At 43.3% G+C, this 22851-nt stretch overlaps 1 protein-coding gene across 1 annotated transcript; it reads right to left on the bottom strand.

Moving 5' to 3' along the window:
- Positions 1-1903: 1903 nt before the first annotated feature.
- On the bottom strand, positions 1904-21135 carry adam19b (ADAM metallopeptidase domain 19b). Its single transcript, XM_071517694.1, has 24 exons — positions 21003-21135; positions 20536-20648; positions 20306-20376; positions 14224-14302; positions 13887-13963; positions 12675-12876; positions 12468-12533; positions 11970-12041; positions 11669-11835; positions 11337-11421; positions 10904-11043; positions 10562-10739; positions 10366-10455; positions 7005-7200; positions 6006-6114; positions 5650-5863; positions 5201-5278; positions 4775-4883; positions 4521-4650; positions 4271-4373; positions 4061-4168; positions 3803-3886; positions 3596-3666; positions 1904-3499 (listed from the first exon to the last, which is right to left on the bottom strand). Exons 1-24 carry the CDS (start codon positions 21133-21135, stop codon positions 3493-3495), a joined length of 2682 nt encoding a protein of 893 aa, XP_071373795.1. The 3' UTR covers positions 1904-3492.
- Between the last annotated feature and the right edge of the window lie 1716 nt (positions 21136-22851).

Below are 22851 nucleotides of genomic sequence, written 5' to 3'. Positions count from 1 at the left end.
GGCTCACCCCTCTCTTCAGTCCACAGAGAACCAAGCAGGATGTGTGTGTGTGCTTGTTTTTGTGTTGAGGGAAGGTTGGTTCAGGGGGTCTGGACTTGATATTTATAGGTCTTTTGATTAGAATAAATCTAAGCCTTTCATCTCAGTAAAGGATATAGAGAGCTAAAGGGCAGGCACCTTTCAGCATCTCCAACAGTACTAAGAGGGGGCCTCATTTAACTACTTTTCTATCGACCCGCAATCAATCGTTTAAAGCAAAGGGTTGCAGGGTAATGCACAGGGTGCCAGCTCTTCAGAGGAGTGAAGTTAAGCTGCATTGTAGCTGAACAAATGTTCAAAAGGCCACAGTGCTGTGGCTTCCCCAGCACCTTCACATTAGAAGACTCCCGCAGGAGCCTCTCCCCTGACCCCTTCAAAGTTCTGGCTTATGACAAATTGTCCCCTTCCAAAAGTGATGTATGATTATTTCCTACAGTCACAACACAGTCAAAATGAGGGTCACACTTTATTTGGACAGTCCAGTGTTGATACTCAACTTCCTATCAAATGACTATAATGTGCAACTGAAAGGTCTGCTGACTTGGCTAGCTAGCAAGCACGGATTTCATACTTTGTTGACCCAGAGACATCATGCCTAATGTTGACTTGGGGACTTTTATTTATGTTCAGGGGCAATGTTAGGACTGGGTTTAGGTTTAAAAATGGGGTCAGGGTTAGAGTTGGGGCTAGGGTTAGTCTAACTAAGGTCAGGTTTAGGGTTACATAGTCTGTGGAGATGCATCAAATAGGCAAGTGATGCATTATTAGTTGAGTATCAACATTAGACTATCCAAATAAAGTGTTACAAAAATTAGGTTTGCAGCAGGGGAATCAGGTCACAATGTACATGTGCCATTTTCAGTTGGCCAAAATCAGTTGTAACTTTCATTTTTCCATGTACATAAATAAGTAGTTTGCAAAAAACTTCAAAGTGCTGGTGAGGTCACTGGAGGGGGGCTTTGAGGATTTCACTGAGGTAGTTCTTAGTCTGTGGGTGAGGTGGATGGCTGTTTGTGACAGGAAAAAAAACTAGATCAGGGAAATAAAACTGACTAGACAATAAGTTCTACAACAGCAGCTGGTGCTAGACAGGCTGTACATTAGTCTTCATGGCATCTCTTCCTCTGATACATCTGCCTGCTGCTATCCTGGGCATGGGAGAGTGAGATATAATAAGAACCAGTCCTGGAGCCGCCAGCGAGGGCTGGATAGGCACAATGTGAGGACTTTTGTCTAAGACTGTTGATGTTACTAAAACAAACATGTATGTCAGCCATGTTGTCCCCATGGATTAGACCAGACATTATTATGAGAGATTTTTGCTGTGGAAAGCCTGAACAAAAACCCCTGGTCTAATGGTGTCAATACAATGCTACTTATTGCTATACAGATCCAACACAACAAATATTATGGCGTTGCTAATGAGGAATATTGAGTGATGTCATTTCAATGTATGGATACTTGTAAATGTTTTTTTTTTTTTTTTTTTAGCTTAGTGGAATGTAAGTTGAGAGCATATTGGGTAAGGGCTGCATTTTTTTTATTTGTTCAGCAAATTTGTCGCCGTTTTTATGGTTTGGTTTTGGGTAATATTTTGATTATTGAAGTTGTATGTAACAGTTTAAAAGTGTTTTCAGTGTCTTCAGTGAGTAAACATACTATTTAACATGCTAAATTTGGTGTTATAAGTGCACTATATTCCGCAACTGATGCAGAAAATTTGTTTTTAAATCCTGGTTTGAACAAGATGGTGTGTATTGCACAAGCACAAACCAACTAAAATGTAGTTTCTTTTCATCTGTTTATTTGAATTCCAGTTGAAGGCACAGTGTTTCATACTGCATCTGAGTTTGCATAGGTCTGATAAGAAGGTAAAACATGGTAACTGATATATTTCCATATGTCACATGAAACCGGGTGGGTCCCCAAGCAGTCAAATTGCAAATGGACCACGATTTTTAACAGTACCTTGAAAATGCCAAAAGTTGCTCAAGTCACTGTTAAGGAAGCCTACTGTCAGAGTAACATTGTCTTCTCAGATAGAAGAACATATTCCAAAGCTCTGCATGGCATTTTGGTCAAGAGGGAAACTCCCACTGAACAGTTTCAGTAACATCTTTGGACAAACACGCTAACTGAATTCACTTACTTATGCAATGCAATGTTTGACTGTAAATGAAAATCATATTGCCATTTTAAGGACATTTAACAGCTGGATGTAAAATAAACCAAGGCTCATTTATGTTCATAAAACACAATTATCTGGAATGTTGCCCAGGACGAGGACAACTACCTCACTGATTGTCAGTGTCAGAACAGAAGTAATACAATCTAGGTCCGGATGATCACCCTCAAAATATTCAGCACAGCTGTTAAAAGTGCAATTTCACACACAATATAAAACATGAAATAAAGAAAAAAAAATTCCAAAACAGTTATTGCTACATATTAGACATGTATCCCTCATCATAAGCTTATGCATATACTTACAGCATGCATGTAGGACTATCAGTGGGTTCTTATGAGCCCAGTTCAAATCTTTTACTCATTTACTCACATATAAAAGCATAAGCACCTTACAGGCATGTTTTCTTAATATAAGATATCCCCTTACAGCTCATGCTCTTGTAGAAACACCATGTTTAGTACATAGGCTACACCAGTGGTTCTCAACATGGGGTCTGGGGACCACCAGGGGTCCTTGAGGGGTTTCCAAGGGGTCCCCAGCAAACTGATGAATTGTTAAACTTCAACATTATTTCATTTACAAGAAGATAACACAATTAGAGAATGTAAGAATGACTGTTTCACTGTTATCTCTCTATCTACAATAAATATTGCCATGGAATTCTGGACAAAATAATATTTAACAATAAAAATATTCTCAGATTTGGGTTCAAGAGACAAAATCTCATCAATTGGGGGTCTGTGGCCCTAATGTGGATTACATTAAGGGTCCTTGATATGAAAAAGGTTGAGAATGACTGGGCTACACTGTAAACACTCATTTTCCTTTGCTTTGTGAATAAATACTCCTGGAACAGTGTTTCAACACTGCCGACACACATCTAACAACTCAACAAGTCGTCAACAATAAAGTTCTTCAATTCACAAGTATAGAGGATGTCTGTTTCAAGTGGGTAAAGCAGACACATCGGGCTAATTTACAAAACACTGGTTAAGCCTAAATCTTAGACTAAAAACATATTCATTGGATTAGCTCCAGTGAAAGTGTAACATAGTCTGTGACTTGCCTTAACTCTACCACCACACACATCAGTGCCTGTAATTACATAGACTGCAATTCTACAGATCCAGGATGTCAACTGCTCATCGTGTCCCACAGTGCAATGTTCCCTCTTTTAGCCAGTGGTTAATATTCAAAAAGACAGTTGGAGACAGACCATTATGTGATGTAAGTGGTGGTCCACAACTTCTCCCTGAGCTCTTGGTTTAGGATCTAAAACAAATCAATACGAAGTTAACAAAGAGTTTGTGTAGATTGACATTAGATAAACCGTTTAAATAACAACATCCGGCCCAACAGATGAGTTACCTGTTTGGCTTTTTCTGTCCAGCAGATGGAGCCAGAGCAGCCTTTTCTCTCTGGAGGGCGTCAGTGGAAACCTGCAATGGTTTTAGACATTTCACATTCAGTGCACTGAAACAGAATCGCTAACAGCCCTGGGACTGAGCCAATCTATGCTAAGTTTGATACAGGTTAAAAATATGTTCCTATTTTTTATACCAGATTTTAACTTACCAGTGACGGCCTGTTGACAGGACAAGGTGGTGGAGGTCTGTTAGGGGGGTCCGGTCGGGGTTTGGGCGGTGTTGAAGGCGATGGGTGGGGTTTGGAGTCCAGGGAGGGTAAAGGTGGTGGCACCGAAGGCAGCGGAGGAGCCTGGGCTTGGGTTCCTCTCTGCTGGGTCATATGAGAGGGTGTAGGCGGAGGACGGGAATGGGGTGGAGTGTAACTCTGAGGAGAACCTTGGGTCTGAACAGAGGCCTGCGGCTGCATCTGGGCCTGAGCCGGTATTTCTCTCTGCTCTGCAGCGTAGGCGGGTATAGGAGGCGGCTTCACTGTCGGACGCACAATGGCGTGTCTGGACCGAGGACTGGACTTGCCCTGTGGATGAACACAGCCATAACAAGGTTCAGTGACTTCAAAAAAGAAAAATTATAAGTCACAATGTTGTGTTCTAAGTAGTGTATCAGTGTGCTTCCTTACCAGGCGGTCTGAGTCCTGTCTCTTCAGCAGGAATGTTGGGTTGGCATGACCAGTGGCATGGCCATCAGCATGGAAAGGCTTGGCTTCAGCTGGGCCTGCAGAACTGAAGGTTAAAACACACAAGTATAGACCCATCATTTATACACCCATACAAAATGGACACCTGGAATGCAGAAAAACATCAGCTGCGTACAGATGTTAACCAACCCACAGATTATTAGTATATATAGGCTGTTGAGAAGCGACATACTTTGGCACTGGAGGCGGAGCAGAGGTTTTCAGCGGGCCGAACTTATGCCTGTAGCAGCACCACAGTCCCACAGCAGCCAAAACCACGAAAAGGACGAGGGGGAGGAGCAACAAGGTGGGAAGGAGACTGCCTGTGGGAAAATATAAAAAAGATAATACGGTCTTTTCAAAGAATCATTAAACACTTTTAAGATATAAAACATTATAGCTGTACATAGCATATTAGCTGATTAACAAGCTGATAAAGTGTCTCACTGTGGCCGATGACGGGGCCACTGTCCACACTCCCTCCTCTCCCCTTCTGGTCACACAGTGGGGGGGCCCAGCCTGAGTCACAGTGGCAGTTATGGTTGTTGTTGCACAGCTGGTGAGAGGAGAGGACAGGAGTTTGCCATTTATCATATATATTTATCATATAAGACATTACCGTTACAAAATATATGTTTATATTCACTTATTTTCATATTTGTATTCACTCTGCCTTAATGACTCATCTACAGGTATCAGACTGAGGGAGGTTTTAGGACTGCAGAGATACTTCAAGGTCAGTATAACAAGACAGAGTCCATGGCTGCCAGCTTTTCATAATGTTAGTGGGCTGACAGCCAAACCTTCCCCAAGACTCCTAAGAAATCCCTCTTCCCAGCAGACCCATCCTTCCCTCGACACCTGGAAACCTACCCCACGCCCGTGGCATTTGGCATTGCACTCGTCTGCTCTGAGAAAAGATGCGTTGCGGCACTCTCCTCCAAAGCAGATCTGTTGAAAGAAGGTGGTGTGTGAGTAAGAGAGAGAGAGAGACAAAGAGAGTGAGTCAGAGAGAGAGAACGGAAGAGGGAGGGGTTAGAGAGAAAGCAAGTCATCATCATAGGCTTATCGTTGCATCTCCAAAATGGCAATTTTTCAGGAACTAAGACAGCCTTGTTTTCAGCTTGAACCATCATGCATTTTTTTTAGTTTATCCAGTGGGTTTTGAAGTTGAAATATGAAAAAAACGAAAACAACAGCAGTATGAGGCTGTCTGTCTCATGCTAGAGCTTCTCAGATCTCCAAAACAGACTAAATGTGGGGTCTTCTATCATAACCAAAAAAATAAAGTGCATTCAGCCAGATCGCTGCCTGATTCTCACCGAGTCATCACCACACTTTGTGCCAGTCATGACCAGGCCGGGGTCCAGAGTGTCGCCCTGTCCCTCGTCCCCCTGGCCGGGCCGGTAGACATGTGTCCCCCTGCACAGAATCTTCCTGTTGCCCAGGCGAACTGTGGTGTCTATGGGAACAGCATTGGTCTCTATGGGCTTGGAGGCTGAACTCGAACACTGGATCTTCCCACATTTAGCGTCCCTGGTTGGAACAATACAAGAGGTGTAATCGGTCTGCTGAGCTCGATCAAGGTTTACATAAAAAGCTGCCAAATTAAGTTTTGAACTGAAGGAGGAGTGAGCCAGAGTGTGCTGTGGGTGTTGCTGAGTGTTTTGCTCTTCACCTGTCCTTGCAGCCCCTGTACTTCCCAAGCAGGTCTTTGCCACAATTCCCAAAGGAGTCCCCAGCTTCGTTTACTCGTTTAAAACACAGGTCAGGGGCAGGATGGCCATCTGTGGCCGGAGGACAGAAAATGCACAGAAACACATAAGCACGGCTGCACACGTGCACGCATATACACATGCTTGCACACACACACACGCACACACACACACACAAATGCACACATACCCACAGAGTGTTATGCGACCACCTGATGGAGGCCAGATGGCATCCCATACTGTTCTGTATGGTTCCTATGGTACTACAAAGCCTCTCCAGGGAAGCTCTCTCACAGTGTGAACAGACAAATAGCACGGAATATGGACTCCGTCCAATAACAATCCCTAATCCTCTGACCCAGTGCTGGATCGGTGTTACAGTAAACTGGATGGCTCACAGGCTATTGGATGACAGTGAGGATGAGACCAAGGTACACACATTTAGGATTCATCCCTAGATCTATCCAGCTTTTTTAGTTCTACATAAACAGGATGTTTAATTGCTTCAAAGATAATATGTGGAATTTATTTGATGATCTAAATTTTGGGTATATCCAGATACGATTTTTGAAGAGCATTAAGAAAGAAATCTTTAGGAACCAAATTAGATTTTGATTTGACTTGATTTGTTTTGAATCGAATCTTTCTTTTTTTTTAAAGATTTATTTTAGGTATTTTTTATGCTTTTATTGATAGCAACATGCAGCAAATGACCACGGGCCAGATTCGAACCCAGGTCGCTGCGGGAAGGACTAAGCTTTATGGTACGCGCTCTACCCGGTGAGCCACTGGGGCACCCCATGAATCAAATCTTTCAATTTGTAAATATATATATCTATATATATATATGATAATATATGATATGTCATATTTTTACATAATGGTGGCTATCTTATTTTGGAACAAAACCTATGGACTGGGAGAATCAGCATCATACCAAAATGTACAACCAGCTTACTCACCTCGTCCCCAGAGTGACTGACACTGCTGCTCCAGGGTGAGACACATGCCGGTGTAGCAGTAGGCCTGCCCTGCTGCACAGGATGTACCGTCCACCAAGTAGAAGTTAGCAGGACAAGACTCTGCCTTCCCGTCGCAGTACTCTGGTAGATCACACGGCCCCGAGGGAGAGCGGCACAGCACACCTGGGCTTTTTAGCTTGACAGGGAGAGATGGAGAGGAGACGGGCAGTTTAGCAAACACCAGGAGAAACTGACATCTGGAGAATAGGAAGAGACGGGAAGAAAGACAGAAGTGTAGAGCTAAGATTCGAGAGAAGTAGGGAAACAGATGATCACACAAGGAAAAGAAGAACAAAAATTCAGGGTCCACTTCAGCACCATGCTCATAGATGCCCAGCAAAACAAAGAGAGTTCCTTTTTGCATCTGTCTGACTCTAACCATAGTTAAGGAAAAAGGTATTCCTAGATGATAATCCGAGGTTGTTGGGTTTTTTTTATTCAACCAAGACAGTAAATTTATTGCAGATAAGGGCCCATGGGAAACCTTTCCTTGTGATGGGAGAGGAATCAATCGAAGAGCAGAGATATACTGCCTCTCTCATTTGAACAAAGAAAACAACAAGCCTCAATCAATTAAAATCTGGTTTTCAGAGGTGGAGGTCCATTAATTTGTCATTGACAGGAAAGATCAACTGTATTAAGATGAACATCCTTGGGAAAAACGTACCTTTTCGTGCCAAACTCTGTGTGCTCGGGATTTACCCTGATGATTTTGTTAGGACATCGAAACAGACAAAACTATTAGACTTTGGACTTCTTCAAGCAAGGAGAGTGATTGCATTATACTGGAGGAATGTAGACCCTCCATCACTAAAAATGTGGATGAAAGAACTGTCAAGCTGTCTTGGATTGGAGAGATTGACATACATCGCTAGAGGGAAACAAAAGGACTTCGCTAATATTTGGAATCCAATTATGGACTTTTTAAAAATTGCAAATATGGCCTGAATGAGGGAGGGAAAAGGAAAAGTGTGACAGAAGACTGCCTTCTTTTTTATTTTTTTTTATTTTTATTTTTTTATATTTCTTAATATTTCTTTCTTTCTTTCTCTGTTATTGTTATGATTCATATTATTATTATTATTATTATATATATATATTTCACTATTTATTTGTTTTTATTCATTTATTTATTTTTGACGCGTATGTGTATGAGTGAGGATGTATGTGATGTGTTGTCTATGTTTTCAATTGTGAAATTTCAATAAACATATTGTTAAAAAAAAAAGATGAACATCCTACCCAGATTCCTCTGCCTTTTTCAATGTCTCCCAATCTGTCTCCCAAAGTCCTTTTTCCAGTCCATTGATAAGTCTATATCATCATTCATCTGGAGGCTGCGGTCCCAGGGCAGACTGGGTCTACCAAATTTGCTTCATTATCACTGGGCCGCCAATATACAGAAAATAATATACGGGGTCCAAACACCAAAGCTAAGTTGGTGCGAAATGTAAATCTCCCTCTATCTAGCTCACACTACACCTGTAACCCTGTTGTCATTAATACTTTACGAATTTGGTCCAAATTTCGACAGCACTTCGGATTAAGAGATTTCTCTAATCTGGCCCCTATCTGCACCAATCATCTTGTTGTCCCTGCTAGAATAGACAGTACCTTCACCTTACGGAAAAGGCTTGGTCTCTCTAAATTTAAAGATCTCTATACTGATGGTATCTTCTCTAACTTTAATTATATTTCTCAAAAAATCATCAAATAATTTTCGATACCTTCAGGCCCGACATTTCATACGAAATCTTGATCCAAACTTCCCCAATGCAACACAACCATCTGCTATAGATGACATCCTCAAAATTCCCTCCAATTTAAAAGGCCTCATCTCAAGAATCTACTTTAGTATATCATCCCTCGGAGATGCTTCCCTCAATAAAATGAAAGTGAAATGGGAGGAGGAACTAGGGGACGTGACACCTGATGAATCTTGGAATGAGGCCCTGATGAGCGTTAATGGGAGCCCATCCTGTGCTTAACTAGGTGTAATTCAATTCAACATCTTGCATCGCACCCACCTCTCAAGTCTAGGCGAGCCAGAATTTAGTCCAACGTAGATGAGAATTTTAGCAGATGTCATATCGCATAGCGACCCTGACACATATGTTTTGGTCATGCCCTTCCCTGTCTGATTATTGGTCAGTGATAGTGGTCTTTAAGACCCTCTCAGGGGCACTAGACCTACATCTACAACCTGATGCCTATTCAACAATCTTTGGCATTGCACCGACTGACCAACAGATTATTAATAAGCATGAAGACATTATAGCCTTGACTACTCTACTTGCCCATAGGAGGATCTTGTTGCACTGGAAATCCCCCAAACCACCAAACACCTCACTCTGGATGAGTGATCTTATGCTCCACTAAAAACTTAAATACATACAAAAATAAATACATACACTCAGGGGGTCCAAAGACCACTTCTACTCCACCTGGAGCCCAGCAATGTCTTGTCTCAACAAACTAAAATCCCTCCCTAATAATCCATGATTGTTAAGTGTTGAATGACAACATATGCGATGACACACAGTCCAACACACAACCATTTATTTTTCTAGAAACTTAATTCAGGGACTAACTCCCTCTTCTTCTTCCTTCCATATTGGGATGCACTATCAGGGATTTGGTGGGATGGGGGGACGGGATGAGCGTTGCTATTATTGTATTCTTTAAAAACCTTGCTACCTTGCTTTCAATTAAAAGATGATTTAAAAAAAAAAGGAAAAAAAAAGAAAAAAGAAAACAAGCCATGACCTGTTGTAACTGTCATGTTCAAAACAAGAAGCGAATTGTGATTGTGAAAGCAGGGTGGAAATCCACACTCCATGTTGGCAGTTGTAGTCAGAACAAAACACTTCATGTTTCAATGTCAGAAAACACTGTGCACTAGTGTCAGATTCTAACTTATTTTGCAAATACAATAGATTGTGAAATGGAAATGAATGAATATAATTTATCCATGCCTGTAAGCTTTTTCCTAATGCTAATCCCAGCCATTAACATGTCACTAAGTAGATTTTTATGTATTATTATTTAAGTTTTACATTTATTATTATATAAGTGTGCTTGTTGTTGACACTCCATATATAGTGAAAAGCCCCAGATATGATGTTTAGTTTAGATGCACCAACAATCCAAGATATTTTTTCTGGGCGTCTATGAGCAGGGCAGAAGAGTATGCCCAACTTCTGTCTTTCTCATAATGAATGTCCCACTTCACACAGTGTATTTATACAGGTTGCTGCCAGATGGAAAAAAAAAGTGACTGAACAGATTTTAATGTTAGTACCTTGCAGTTATGACAGCAGACCCCATGGGCGCACTCAGCTCCGGCTTTCAGGGTGCAATTGTTGGCATTGCAGCAGGGACTGGTACACTCCTGCACAAAACAATGAGTCATGAGGACTGGTAAAGGCATACATGGCAAATTTGTATTGTAACAGGATGCTTAACACACACACACACACACACACACCCCCCCTTACCTCTTCATCTCCACAGTCACATTCCTCTCCGTCCTCCAGGTACCCATTGCCACAGCGCTGTCCCCCATACATGGCTCTGGTATTGGGCAAGTTAAAGAGACACTTCCCCCCTCCAGAACTCAGGTAGCGCTTCAGCTCCCGCAGGTTACAGGCATTAAACACACGTGGAAACGGGTGCCTGGGCCAGGGGGAAAAAAGCACAAACAGGTAAGATTTGGTTCACACAGCACTTCATGAAATCCAATTTAATCTTGTACATCCCCTGTTTTTCTCCTGCTCATTATTGGTTTGATAACTGTCCATTTTTTTTTTAAGTCTATGTTGTTAATTTGTGAATCCCACCCAGTAGCAGCGGCCATGATGCAGCCCCCGTCGTCGGCTCTCGCCTGGCAGCAGCCTGCACTGTCGTGACTCATACCGAAGTTGTGGCCCATCTCATGCGCCATGGTGGCAGCCACACCCACAGCAGACTCTGAGTGGTCCTGTTCAAGACAGGGGTCAGGGGTCAGGATTTAAACATGACTTAAAGATGGACAGGGAACAGAGGATCAATATATATATTATGTCACCTACATATTTCTCAACACACTTTGGAGACACTCTGTCATCACTGGATACATGCTGGCATTCGATTATACTAACTTAAGAAACATTCAAACTTTCACCCATGTTTCCTTATTTGTAAAAGAAAACATAGGTTAGAAAATGTAGCGCACTTTCATGGCAGATCTACAGCACATATAGTGGATTAGTGTTTGTACAGATATTCTCTCACCGTGTTCACTCCCCCAGACTGGTACTCGGAGCACATGGCCCTGAGAGGTGCCAAACCAATGGTGGTGCCCTGGAACGACTTCCCCCTGGAGACACAAACGCCACTGCTGGTTAGTTCCAGCTGGACAACGGCCCACTGGAATGCGATTGGTATTGGTATCGTCTCACTCACTGAAGTTAAAATCGTTCGAGAGATCTACTCCACCGGACAAAGGGTGAGGGAGGGGCTCAGAACGAGATAACGGGCGCTAGAATTAGGGATGGGGTGGAGGGGGATCAAAGAATGATAAATGGGGATCCTAGTGGGAGATGAAAGGAGAGGGAGACACTGACGTGATGAGCTGAGCGTTGTCGTTGGGCAGCTTGCGCAGCTGTTTGCGTCTCCAGGCCAGGAATGCTCCTAGGGTGCTGTATGGGTTGTCAGAAACGCTGATCATGTCCTGGTCCGACCACACTTCCAGACCAATCACCGCCACACGGATACTCAACGCCTTGTAGTACTGGGATAGGGACACACGAAGGGACAGGCACAGGAACAGCAACAGACAGACACTGAGTCATAAGGTGACACAAAGGTAAATATAGGAGTGATAGACGTTAAGTGTCTGTTTGTGGTTTTCACACTTTGCGTTACCTTGTCAACAAAGTTGGCTGCTTCCAGTAACTTCATCTTTGTCTTTTCGAGATCACGACCATGCTTCAGAAACTGAAAATGACATATACATACATGCAAGCAGTTACACACACAAACAAATTTGTCTCCTACATCCTCTCAAAACCTCAAAGGGGACTTTAAAAGAAAAACAGGCCCATCACATTAGCCCTAAATAGACTGATGGGTGTGATATGGCCCTTTTCTGGTTTACTTTAATTACTATGAATTGTAGAAGGTAGAAAAAAATGCAGTTCAAAGCAGTTCAAAGTGTCTTTCTTGTTTCTTTCTTAATCATAGAATTTTGTCGGAAGTCACACCCACTCTGTTGAAGTCACGTCCACTCCAAATCCATTTACAGGTAAAAATATTGTTAGGATATGAGCAGATACAGAGAGTGATGTCATGATTCACCCTAACCACTGACCACATCATCTACTCCCCACGTCATTGTTATAATAAGAATATGTATCACCTCACCTCAGCATGATCTGCCACCAGTAGCAACTCTACATATTTCATATTCTGGCTCAGGTCCCTTCGTTCCTGTAAGCAGAGAAAATAATAGTTTCATATGGATCTGAATAGGTGGTGAAAATACTGTCATGCTTTGTGAAAAACTAGGAAAGGATTTCAAGTTGAGGGTGTACAGACAAACCCTCTGTTCATCCTTCTGTCTGAACTCACCCTCACGCTCTGCGGCGTCATCATTCCGTGGATGAAGTTATTAAGCCCCTCCTCACGCTCCTCGTTACCATGGTGATGCAGGCAGCTACCCCCGGGTAGATGGAGGCTCTCGGCTCTGAACACAGCGTGCTGCTGTGTATCCGTGGAAACGGGAAGCGGCTCTATCAGGTAGCTGACGCTGGTGTTCAGAGATATCAGTCCCCTGGGGAAACAAAGGCACTCCTAGTGGTTCCACGGAAACACACCGAGACATGGAGCTAGAGGAAATCGCTGCTGCTCAAAGTCTTGACTTCATTTATTTCCTATATACACATTGTGGTATTCTGTGGAAAACACTGTTTCCATTGCATATATCATTGTCAAAAGATCACCGTCCTTTCAAATCAAATATAACAAAATGTCAGATCGAATATCATTTCCCACCACCAAAGATTGATTACATTGTCAAACTGAAACATGTGAAAAACCATATGGCTGCATGTCGAATCTGGACATCTACATTACAGGACGAGCTCAACAGTGAGTACATAAATCTGGATGTGGCGGCGTTATGGATGGGTGGAGCAGCGGGACACGCGTCTCAGGCGGTTTACTGGTGTTTATAAATGATCAGCTGGCGGAGTCAGAGCAATACACAATTCTCTGTCTTCCTCACAAATGCATTCATAAGCACGGACACATACACACACACACACACACAGTCAAGCAGCTGTAGAAAGCATCTGGAGAGGTCGCACGCCCACATGTCTCCAGTATTGTGCCTCTCCCTGATGAAATCCCCTGAGGTTATGAGCGCGCGCGTGTGTGTGTGTGTAATGCGCACACACTCTGTGCTGTGTGTGCATTTCTCCAGAGAATGTGCATTAGTAGGAGGATGTATTCATTCACTCATCCTCCAGATGTGGAGCAATGAACACACACACACACACACACAGCTACGATTTCAGTGCTTGCCTGTTCCTCTGCTGTCTATGTCCTCTCTGAGTCTCTCTAGCAGGAAATATCAGCTGCACTGGAACCTCACCAGGAGAAAACACTGGATCGCCACGCTGTGCTGTACTCAATGAACCACCACTGGAGCCACTGACCTACTAACATACTAGACTGCCCTACATACTATACAGAACCCTTAACCATCACCTGATCTATTCAACCATGCTTTGATCACAGACCCCGGTGGGCTGTGACAACATCTGATGGACTCTTTCTTACCTGAGTCCTGAGCATGTGCTGAGAGCAACGCTGGATCCTTCCACATCCAGAACCTCCCCATGGTAGAAACAGTGTCCCTGGAAGACAAAAAACAAGAGACTTCCCTTCAACCAGAGGATCCCTTGAGGAAGACACTGAATCCCTACCAGCTGCCACCCAGGGGTGCTGTTCTGTAGCTGACCATGTGCACTTTATAATGTAAGCAGGAATCATAGCATTGTATGTGCTTGGTTTCATTTACCGTCTGCTATCCTCATGCTATTGGATTTGATCAAACAAATCAATGGTTTTCTCCATTTGTGGATCATTTACAAATCCCCTTGTCCCATAGACTCACAGTGTTGGCAGGAGAGGAGGACCGGCGGGCCCCACTGGGAGTGTACCATATCTCCTGATATCCAGGGGCCAATAGCTGCCTACGGGAATGAAAGACGGTACAAACTCAATGACAATTTGCAAGAGAATATATGTGGTGTTACGACATTAAATCTATTGGACCAGTAACAGGATGGTGGAGTAATGGTGGAAGATATATAGAGGCTACAAATAGAAAAGAGAGACTCTCTCCAGCAGCCCACAGCTCATAAAACATTCATTCTGACAGAGCCACTGTACAAAATGAGAGTGCTTCAAAGATTGAGACAAAGATCTTCTCAGAGATGAGAAGAAAAACAGGACATAATGCAGAACAGTGTTATTACGCCTCAAGACTCCATATTGCCAAATTCAACTAGATGACCCCGTTTTAACCTCATGGACAGTGCAGCCGAGGTAGTGGATGGTCACATCCTTATCGTGCGAGTTGGAGTTTATTGGTGTGTCCGGGATTCTGTGTATGTTTGACAGGGCTATTATTTACAGAATACTCCTATGACCATGGGGGAGATTTTCTTTTCCTCTATCCCTGGAATTTCTCCATTAGTAAACTAAGAGATATGTGCAGCACAGAGAAGACTTATAGCTCTGGCGAACATGCACATATGGAGAGAACAATTAACAATACATTGGTAAGACATAACATCCCTGTCCCTCTTACTCTCCCTGTGTGTGTGTGTGTGTGTGTCCTTGGACTCAGGCTCTTTCTGTCAAACAGTTATATGTCAACCTACTGGCCTAATATTTACATCTTCTACAGATGCTTGTTTTCCTGTCTTTCCTCTTCCAAGTCTGTCTCAATCCATTCTTCCTGTTTTCATTCATAAACTATGCCTGCCTCACAGCTGGTATTTCTCTCTCTCTCTCTCTCTCTCCTTATCTCCCTCTCTGACTCTCCTCTCATCCTTCCTCCCACAAGATCCATCAAATAGATTGTAGCTGTAGCACAGTGCAACAGGGGGAAACAAACCGTACAGAAGCCTGTCTATTGATGCTGAACAGTGGAAGTCTCAAACAAACCCATCTATCAGTCCCTGTTCAGTATTCATTATATCTGTTCATTTATTATTGATACATCTCAGTCAGGTGGTGGTGTTACTTCAGGGCAACACATCTTAAAGTTACTCGTATTCTCTTCTCAAACTTCTTAGGAAAAGAAGATCTAAAAAAAGATCTAGTGAAATTAAAATTACGACGATGAAGATAAATGAAGGGAAGATGGGGAATCCCCCCCATCAGATGCCCTGAAGGAGTCTAGCCTTTTGAGACAATGGCAGCCTGTTGATGCAATCAGTCACAAAGCAAGTCACAGACAGAAAACGGTTGCTTCATCCCTCAACAGATTACCACTCAGGGGTTGATGGGGGGAGACGTAACCCTCCTCCAAGACGGACATGCATACATGTTCGCACACACATACACATACACACATACAGCCTCAAGAAGTGTAACAGACGACTTATAAATGATCACTAAGTGGCAGTGCATCTGGCTGGCGTCTCACTAAACTGGGTAACCCCTACTGTGCTGCGATGCGAGTTTAGTTTTCTCTCTTTCCTAACTCCCCACATTTTCCCATCACTCCCTCTCCGTCTTTAACATCCTTGTATCCCTCCTCTTTCTCTCCCTCAGTCCCCCTGACAGGCAGAATAAAGTGGCAGAATGGCTGATGATTGACTGAGCTTTACAGTGCTGCAGTCCCACAGTCGTTCCATGGGAAGGGCAATCACTTCTTACATGAAGAAAGACATAACGACTCTTTCTCTCTCCCCCTTCTCTCACTCATTCTCACATGCCAGTCAGCAGCTGCGGTGCTGACCTGAAGTGTGCAGAGTTACCAGTCCTCAGGGATAATGAAGCATGTACCCTTGTAGATTGATGGCTATATAACCTGCCACTATGTGACACATAGACACAACATGCCATTAACAAAACTACACCACCAAGACCTCCTAAGAGTTCTGAATGTAGGACAATTCGGCTAAATATGAGACTGAACCATGAAGGACAAGTTGGGTTTTGGTATGAATTTACAAGGTGGCCCTACATTAAAATCTTGTTGTTTTTTATTATACACGTTTATTGCTTATTTATTGCATATTTATAATAGCTGCTTTAACAGACTGCTGCTAAATGGAATTTAGTTGTACTTGTTACAATGCAATAAAGTCTAATCTCCAATCTAATCTAATAATGACGGTCGATAAAAGTGGAGCAAAGCCTGAGTTTAGACATAAACAAAACATGACAGAATGCTAATTTCCCATCCATGACTTGCAAAAAATCTTTAATTCAATTTCAGTTGGTCAAGCAATAGGAGGCCTAACTCTAGGTGGGATTTCAATGGCAAGTCTTATGCCTGCACTGTAACCCATGCAATACCCCAAACCCCTTAACCTATATTCTCTTTTGTCTTCTGGTAAGTGCTGAGAGGGCTCGCAAATCAAGACAGCAAAAAATCTCCATGTGATGTAGGGAGGATTCTCAGGAGTTTGGATGTGGTCCAGGGTCCGGACAGATGCTGTGATTGAGGAGGCTGAATCAGGATTGTATGGCAGTGAGGCTGAGACAAAGGCTTGGTTCAGTCTCCGCAGGAGGAAAGGGGGTGGGGCTGGGATGGCGGGGGGTGGGGGTGTAGGACTAATGCTAATGTACTGGGGAGATAGGGAAGGGGGGAGAGAAGAGAAGTGGATTGGGGGGGGGGGCTAATGCATCAGGGTCAGTGGGTCGCATTCTCTCATGGTATCGGATGACATCACCGGCAAGGGAGGAAGGAGGGGTGGTGGAGGGAGAAGGGTGACGCAAGTCAGAACACCACTCAGCAACGGATGATGAAGAGGTCTTTATTGCACAGGGAGGCCAACGTTCCATGTACTTTTGTGTGAAGGCCTGCGTGTGAGTGTGTTTCCCTAACAGACAGTCTAACACAGAGGCCTAGATAAAGACATCCAAGCAGACAGCATCGTAGCACAAGACTAAACATAGACCAAAGGGAAACGGGGGCAAGCAAATACATCTCCCTCGCTCTCTGCTCCCTAGACCTGCTATCCATCATGGCCTGCTTGAACGCGGGACCGTGCCTTTAGGTTTGTTTGTGTTCTTTTGGGTTTGCTGTGTGTGTAGAAGAGTGTGTGTGTGTGTGTGTGTGTCATCTGTCTGCGTGTGGCCGCACTCTCCTGCCCCGACTGCAGAGAACGTGTGGGAGATGTATGTTTGCACTAGAGCCCCAGGGGAATTATAGATGAGGTGAGAGGGAGAGAGAAATGAGAGAGAATGAGGTACTCATTTTTAATACCGGACAGTGGAAAACATATGAGGAGAGGAGAGGAGAGGAGAGGAGAGGAGAGGGGAGAGATGCACACCAGAACAATGATGTGAACAGTTCCCAAGGGAGTGCTGGATTTAGGATTTGTGCACTTTAGGGTGTGCAGGCAGGGCACTGAACAGAAGAACACAGAACCATCCACCATCTGAACCAGACACACATAACACAAACACACACTGACCCCAACTGTCTCTCCTTCCCTCTCTCCATGACTTTTCTCACCTCAACCCTTCTCCTCTGGCCCATCATTCACTTTCCTCCTCTCTCTCTCTCTCTCTCTCTCGTGCTGTTTCTACATCCCTCCCTCTGTCTCTTCCTCTGCTCTCTGAGTCAGCGCACAGTTCTGCCTGGCTCTTAACCAAATCACCGCTCTCTGGGTGCGCCACTGCCTTTCATTAAGATAAAAGCTCATGCAGACATACAGACAGATAGACAGAGAGACACACACACACACACACACACACACTGACGCAAAGAAATACATTCACTCACACATGTACATAGATGAGTATGAGGAGAGAGGACATAAATGGATTGAGTCTGGACTCCAGCCACTAGGAGTACTGATGCCCACAAAGATTCACAACTGTGTCTTTCGCCATAGTTTGATTAAGTGACTCACAGTGAAGAGCAGAGGAGATGGACTGAAATTAAGAGGGAGAGAGTGAAAAAAATGAGACGGAGAACACCGGAGGGCATAAAGAGAAAGACAAGCCGAGATGAAGACCATCTCACGCCCAATTTGCTTTCTCCCCTCACAGCGCAATAGATTCACTTATCCACTGCCTGTGACGGGGGCAATGAGGACATGGAGGAACAGTCCCAGGCACAGGACCAGGCTGCTGATGGCATTTTCTCTGGCTTCTCTCCAGACTTAGACACTGATCTCCACTCATTATCATAAACTGCTCTCTTCCTCACCCTGACCTATGGACACAGAGCCGGGGAGGGGACAAATCAAAACACAGCGGCCCAGTATGGGGTCAGCTGTGTAGGCTTGGAGAGAGGGGAAACACACGCGAGTGGCGAGGTGAAGTGGGGGGTTGGGAGTAAGATGCAGACTAAATAATGGTTCATCAAAGGAGAAACAACAAGCTCTTTCTTCCAATACTGCTGAACTGTGGCATTATTTTGACTAATATATCCTGATAAATAAAACCATGAGTGCATGCTCTTATCAAGGTTTCTTTGAAGCTTCTCTGAATAAAATGCTAAATCACACTGAACAGTATACAGTATTTACATGATATTTCCATATCAATATGCCCTAGCTCTCAGATACACTGCATTAATGTTGCATTGATGGATCAATACTAAGGCTATGGGATGGATATGTGTTTCGTACAGCTTTAATAGAAAACTCCCTGGAAGTTATTAGTAAATGAAAATGTTATTCAGGGTTTTACTTTAAAAATGATCATTTTATTGTTTGTGCTTCATTATTAAAATTATTATTTTATCTTGTTTATTTATTTTGTCAAACATATTGAATGCTTCCTAAATGACTCTTTTATTCAATTGCAACATTGCACCTATCTAGGCAAATGTGCTGTCATTAGAACACAAATACATTCCCATAAGCTCTAACTGTGACACAAGTGATTGCAATCAGTGAAGAAATGTTACACCCTTTCTGTTCCAGGAAAACAGTTGAACACTTGCACTAAAGCGATTTCAAAATTCACTTTTTAATCTATTGAGGTTCCTCTTTCTTCTAGCAGCCACAGTCGAACAGCACCTCTTTTATCTCATTTTGAAGAATCTAAAAACACTTCAAAATCTCTGTCAAATCTACCTCATACCCCATAAACTCTGTCTTTTACTCTGTCTATCTCTCTCTTTCTCTCTCTCAAACACACATACACAAACACATGTGACAAATGCGTGTGACTGATGATAATCACTCGTCCAGAAGGTAATCTAACAGTGTGACCACCTGCTGTGGAGGGAGAGTGGGGGGTAAGTCCCTCGGGGAACGGTCAGTCAGACACAGCGGAGTCATGGTCTGTTAATGTATGTGCCTGTGAGTGAATGAATGACAGAGGGAACATACATTTGGTGGCAGTGCTACTTCCCTCAAAATGGGCTTCATTTCCAAGACTCATAAAAGGTTCCCATCCCACTTGTGCACTGTCTCAAACCTCAGGGTGATAAATCCAAACCTCCATTGTTTCCACTTACATCTCACATCACAGCTCCAATCCCTCCACTCAGCTATCACACTATCCATTATACAGGCTGGATGCTCCTTCTCCCTTCCTATCACCATGCCATTGTCACCAGACAGGATCTGCCCCATCAGATTGCAGGAAGTTGAGTGCAGAGGCACAACCTAACTTCCTGTTTGCCCAAGGCAGGCAGATCGGGTGTCACCCCTCTGTCGTCCATCTCCCTCCTTTCCTCCCTTCAGGGACGCTGACCTACTCTGTGTAACTGTGTGACAGCCAACATCTGGTCAAACAAATGGGCTTAGACCTCTTGTGGAGGGCTAAAGGCAGTAATACACAGAGCAATGTTGATAATTATGCCCAAAGAGTTGCCTCAGCATTGTTGCTTTAATCACATGGGAACACTTTGATACAGGCAACCGTTTGATTTTTGTCTCACTTTGGTACTTGTTGCTGGAAAATTGCCTAATATATCACAACCCCAAAACTTTGTATGAAATAGCCTACTGCACTGTGCTGAACTCTACTTTATTCTACTGTAGGTCACTCACTCGTTCCTCTCCAGGCGTAGCCTCAGCTCCTGGCCCTCTGCTGTGATCACAACCTCTGTCTCTGAGGGACGCTTAAGGAAAGAGAAGACAATATAGACTGTTCATCTGGCAGCAACTGTTAAATCAAGACTGAAATGTGTTTTTTGTCATATTGCTTTACTATCCAAGTGGAGGGAGAGAGAGAGAGAGAGAGAGAGAGAGAGAGAGAGAGAGAGAGAGAGCGCTCTCACCTCTTTGTTGGCGGACCTCCTGTGTCTGTCAGGATGCAGCCATATGGGATAGGTAATCTCATAACTCTCTACATGCTCCAGGCTGCTCCTCAGGAAACTCTGCTCATTTCCCCCTGATGATAAATATGTCATATTAGCATGCTGGCAGTAGTCTATATCCTATACACTATGCCTACTGACTGACCTATTGAGTTGTGCTGTTCATTACGTGGTTAATAGAGTCCATGATAAATATATTAAAACACAAATGGGGCATATAACAATCTCATTGTCTATATAAGTATGGGCGACATGCATATAGTCTGCTTAAAAAAAAAAAAAAAAAATCACATTATGCACGCTCAATAGTAGACAATGCATTTAAAACTGAGAACACACTCAAACGCAATGCAATCGTGATCTGTTCCAAGACATGGAAAAAAAGAGAAGCAATTTCAGTTATTGCTCTGGGTAATAAAGGCACTCACCACTGTAAACACCGCCTTCAGACACAGTAGAAGCTACACGTTGGAGGAAAACTATCAGACACAGACACAGAGAAGACTGAACAGCATCAGACCACACATCAAGGCGGGCAGGAGGACGCACAACTGGACGCATTCTAAAACGAGCGGCTTCAAACTGCATTTAGTAAACTGAGACATAAATGCGCAAAGCCTGATCTATATCACCTATATCACCTCAACTGGTGGAACGCCGTCGGTTTGACATGGCGATGAGCCGCTGTTCTTCTGAATGAGATGTCAGACCGCGGGGCGCAAATCTCTTTCATTCTAGCAACGCCTCCTTCATTACGCACGGAGAGAGGAGAAGACTGGGGTATGAACTGAGGTGAGGCAAGGCAGGGTCTGATGAAAAGATATTTTAGGTGTAAGCCATTAAAATCACAATTACAGCGATACGCCTAATAGTAGCCTAGAAATAATAATAACAGTAATAATACTAATCATAACAATAATACAAAATAGTTAAATGTTATTCTTCCACCAAGCAATATCATTCTTGAACAGTAGCTAAACAAAGTGGTTGCTAAAAGACAAATAGCCTAACTACCGGTATGAATTGAAATTTTTGGTTGGTGCATTAATATTGAAATCAGACTGTTATGCGACTTCAAACGTGATTCAGCCAATCAGAATTGAGGACCAGAACTATCTTATTCATGAAGCACAATTAACGCAATGAGTGACACATTGCTCTTTTAGGAAAGTTGGGCATTTCCTTTTCCAACCGGTAGCCCAATAGGCTCAAGTAGCCTATAGCCTTGAATGTAAACACGTGCTATCTTTAAATAACTCTGCTCTCATATTCTGGTTGCTAAAGGTCCTTCTGGTATTGAACAACCATTCAGCCCCTATATCAAGTCACAATGTACAGTATATGTTGAGTTTGCCAATGTCCCAGCTGAACTGTTCTGAGCACACAGGCAGATTTAGTATCTCTGCCTCCAACTGAGTTTATATCGTTTGGAAAAGACTAACTTCTTCATGAGTCATGAGTATGCATTTGTGTAGATCATACTAAACTGTGTAAAATAGAATCCAAGAATGATCAAATGACAATAGAAAGGCTCTATCCTGGTTAGACATAACACACATTAGGTACAGTAACTGCTACTGTTCCTAAGCGAGGTGACAAAAACAGAATTACACCCTGTGGTAACCGAGCCCACTACAGTAACAAAATATAGTAGGCTGTTTCCACGTAAAGCTTCCAGCAGCCATTCATACTGAGCCGGTCATTTATAAGTGTGATAAATATGCCACAGGCCACATGTCAGATGGATAGAGTGTAGCAGGGTGTGTGAGGTATTCTTAGCGCTGGTGACAGTGCAGGCAGATGAATCCATTCACATCCTCTAAATGGTATCCTGGCGGCATGACAAGGCCAATCTTTACTGGCAAGGTATTGACTTCTACGTTACTCCACTTAATGCTACTGCACACACATAGTCTTTTCTACCAGAAACTGGCAGTAACGCTGAATCCTGAGCAGATATTCCCCCCAAATCATTAATATTCAAACACTAGGAACTCTACTGAAATGAGGACATTTGACATTCAAAACACCCACACACAGATAAAAACCCCTCAGCATAAGAAGCACTGGTCCAAGAGGGATCGTGTTAAACAGTTTGAGAGTTCAAGTAAGGGTAGTAGCATATATTCTAAATGCCATTCATGATATCAAATGATGATATATTTTCAGAGGAGCAGAGCGGTGCCAGATGCACACAGCGTGAGGTAGAGAGGGATGGGCAGATGTCAGTCAGTGTGACACCACGACCCGGGCAGATAACTGGCATGCCCCTCGCTA

The sequence above is a fragment of the Centroberyx affinis genome, unplaced genomic scaffold (genome assembly GCF_046629955.1).
Source record: "Centroberyx affinis isolate AG114_WGS23_722 - 3 ecotype Tasmania unplaced genomic scaffold, CSIRO-AGI_Caff_v1 ptg000514l_1, whole genome shotgun sequence".
NCBI classification, from domain to species: Eukaryota; Metazoa; Chordata; class Actinopteri; order Beryciformes; family Berycidae; genus Centroberyx; species Centroberyx affinis.
The sequence above is the reverse complement of the archived record's forward strand: the minus strand, read 5'-3'. Positions and strand labels throughout refer to the sequence as shown.

Bases quoted from the DNA above. Each gene is read 5' to 3' on its own strand.
- adam19b (XM_071517694.1), bottom strand. From the start codon at position 21,135: ATGCGTCCAGTTGTGCGTCCTCCTGCCCGCCTTGATGTGTGGTCTGAT. The intron at 11,044-11,336 runs GTGAGAGAATAT...TGTCTTGAACAG, and splicing joins AGTCTGGGGGAGTGAACACG to GACCACTCAGAGTCTGCTGT. The intron at 5,279-5,649 runs GTGAGAATCAGG...TTCTTTCAACAG, and splicing joins CAAAGTGTGGTGATGACTCG to ATCTGCTTTGGAGGAGAGTG.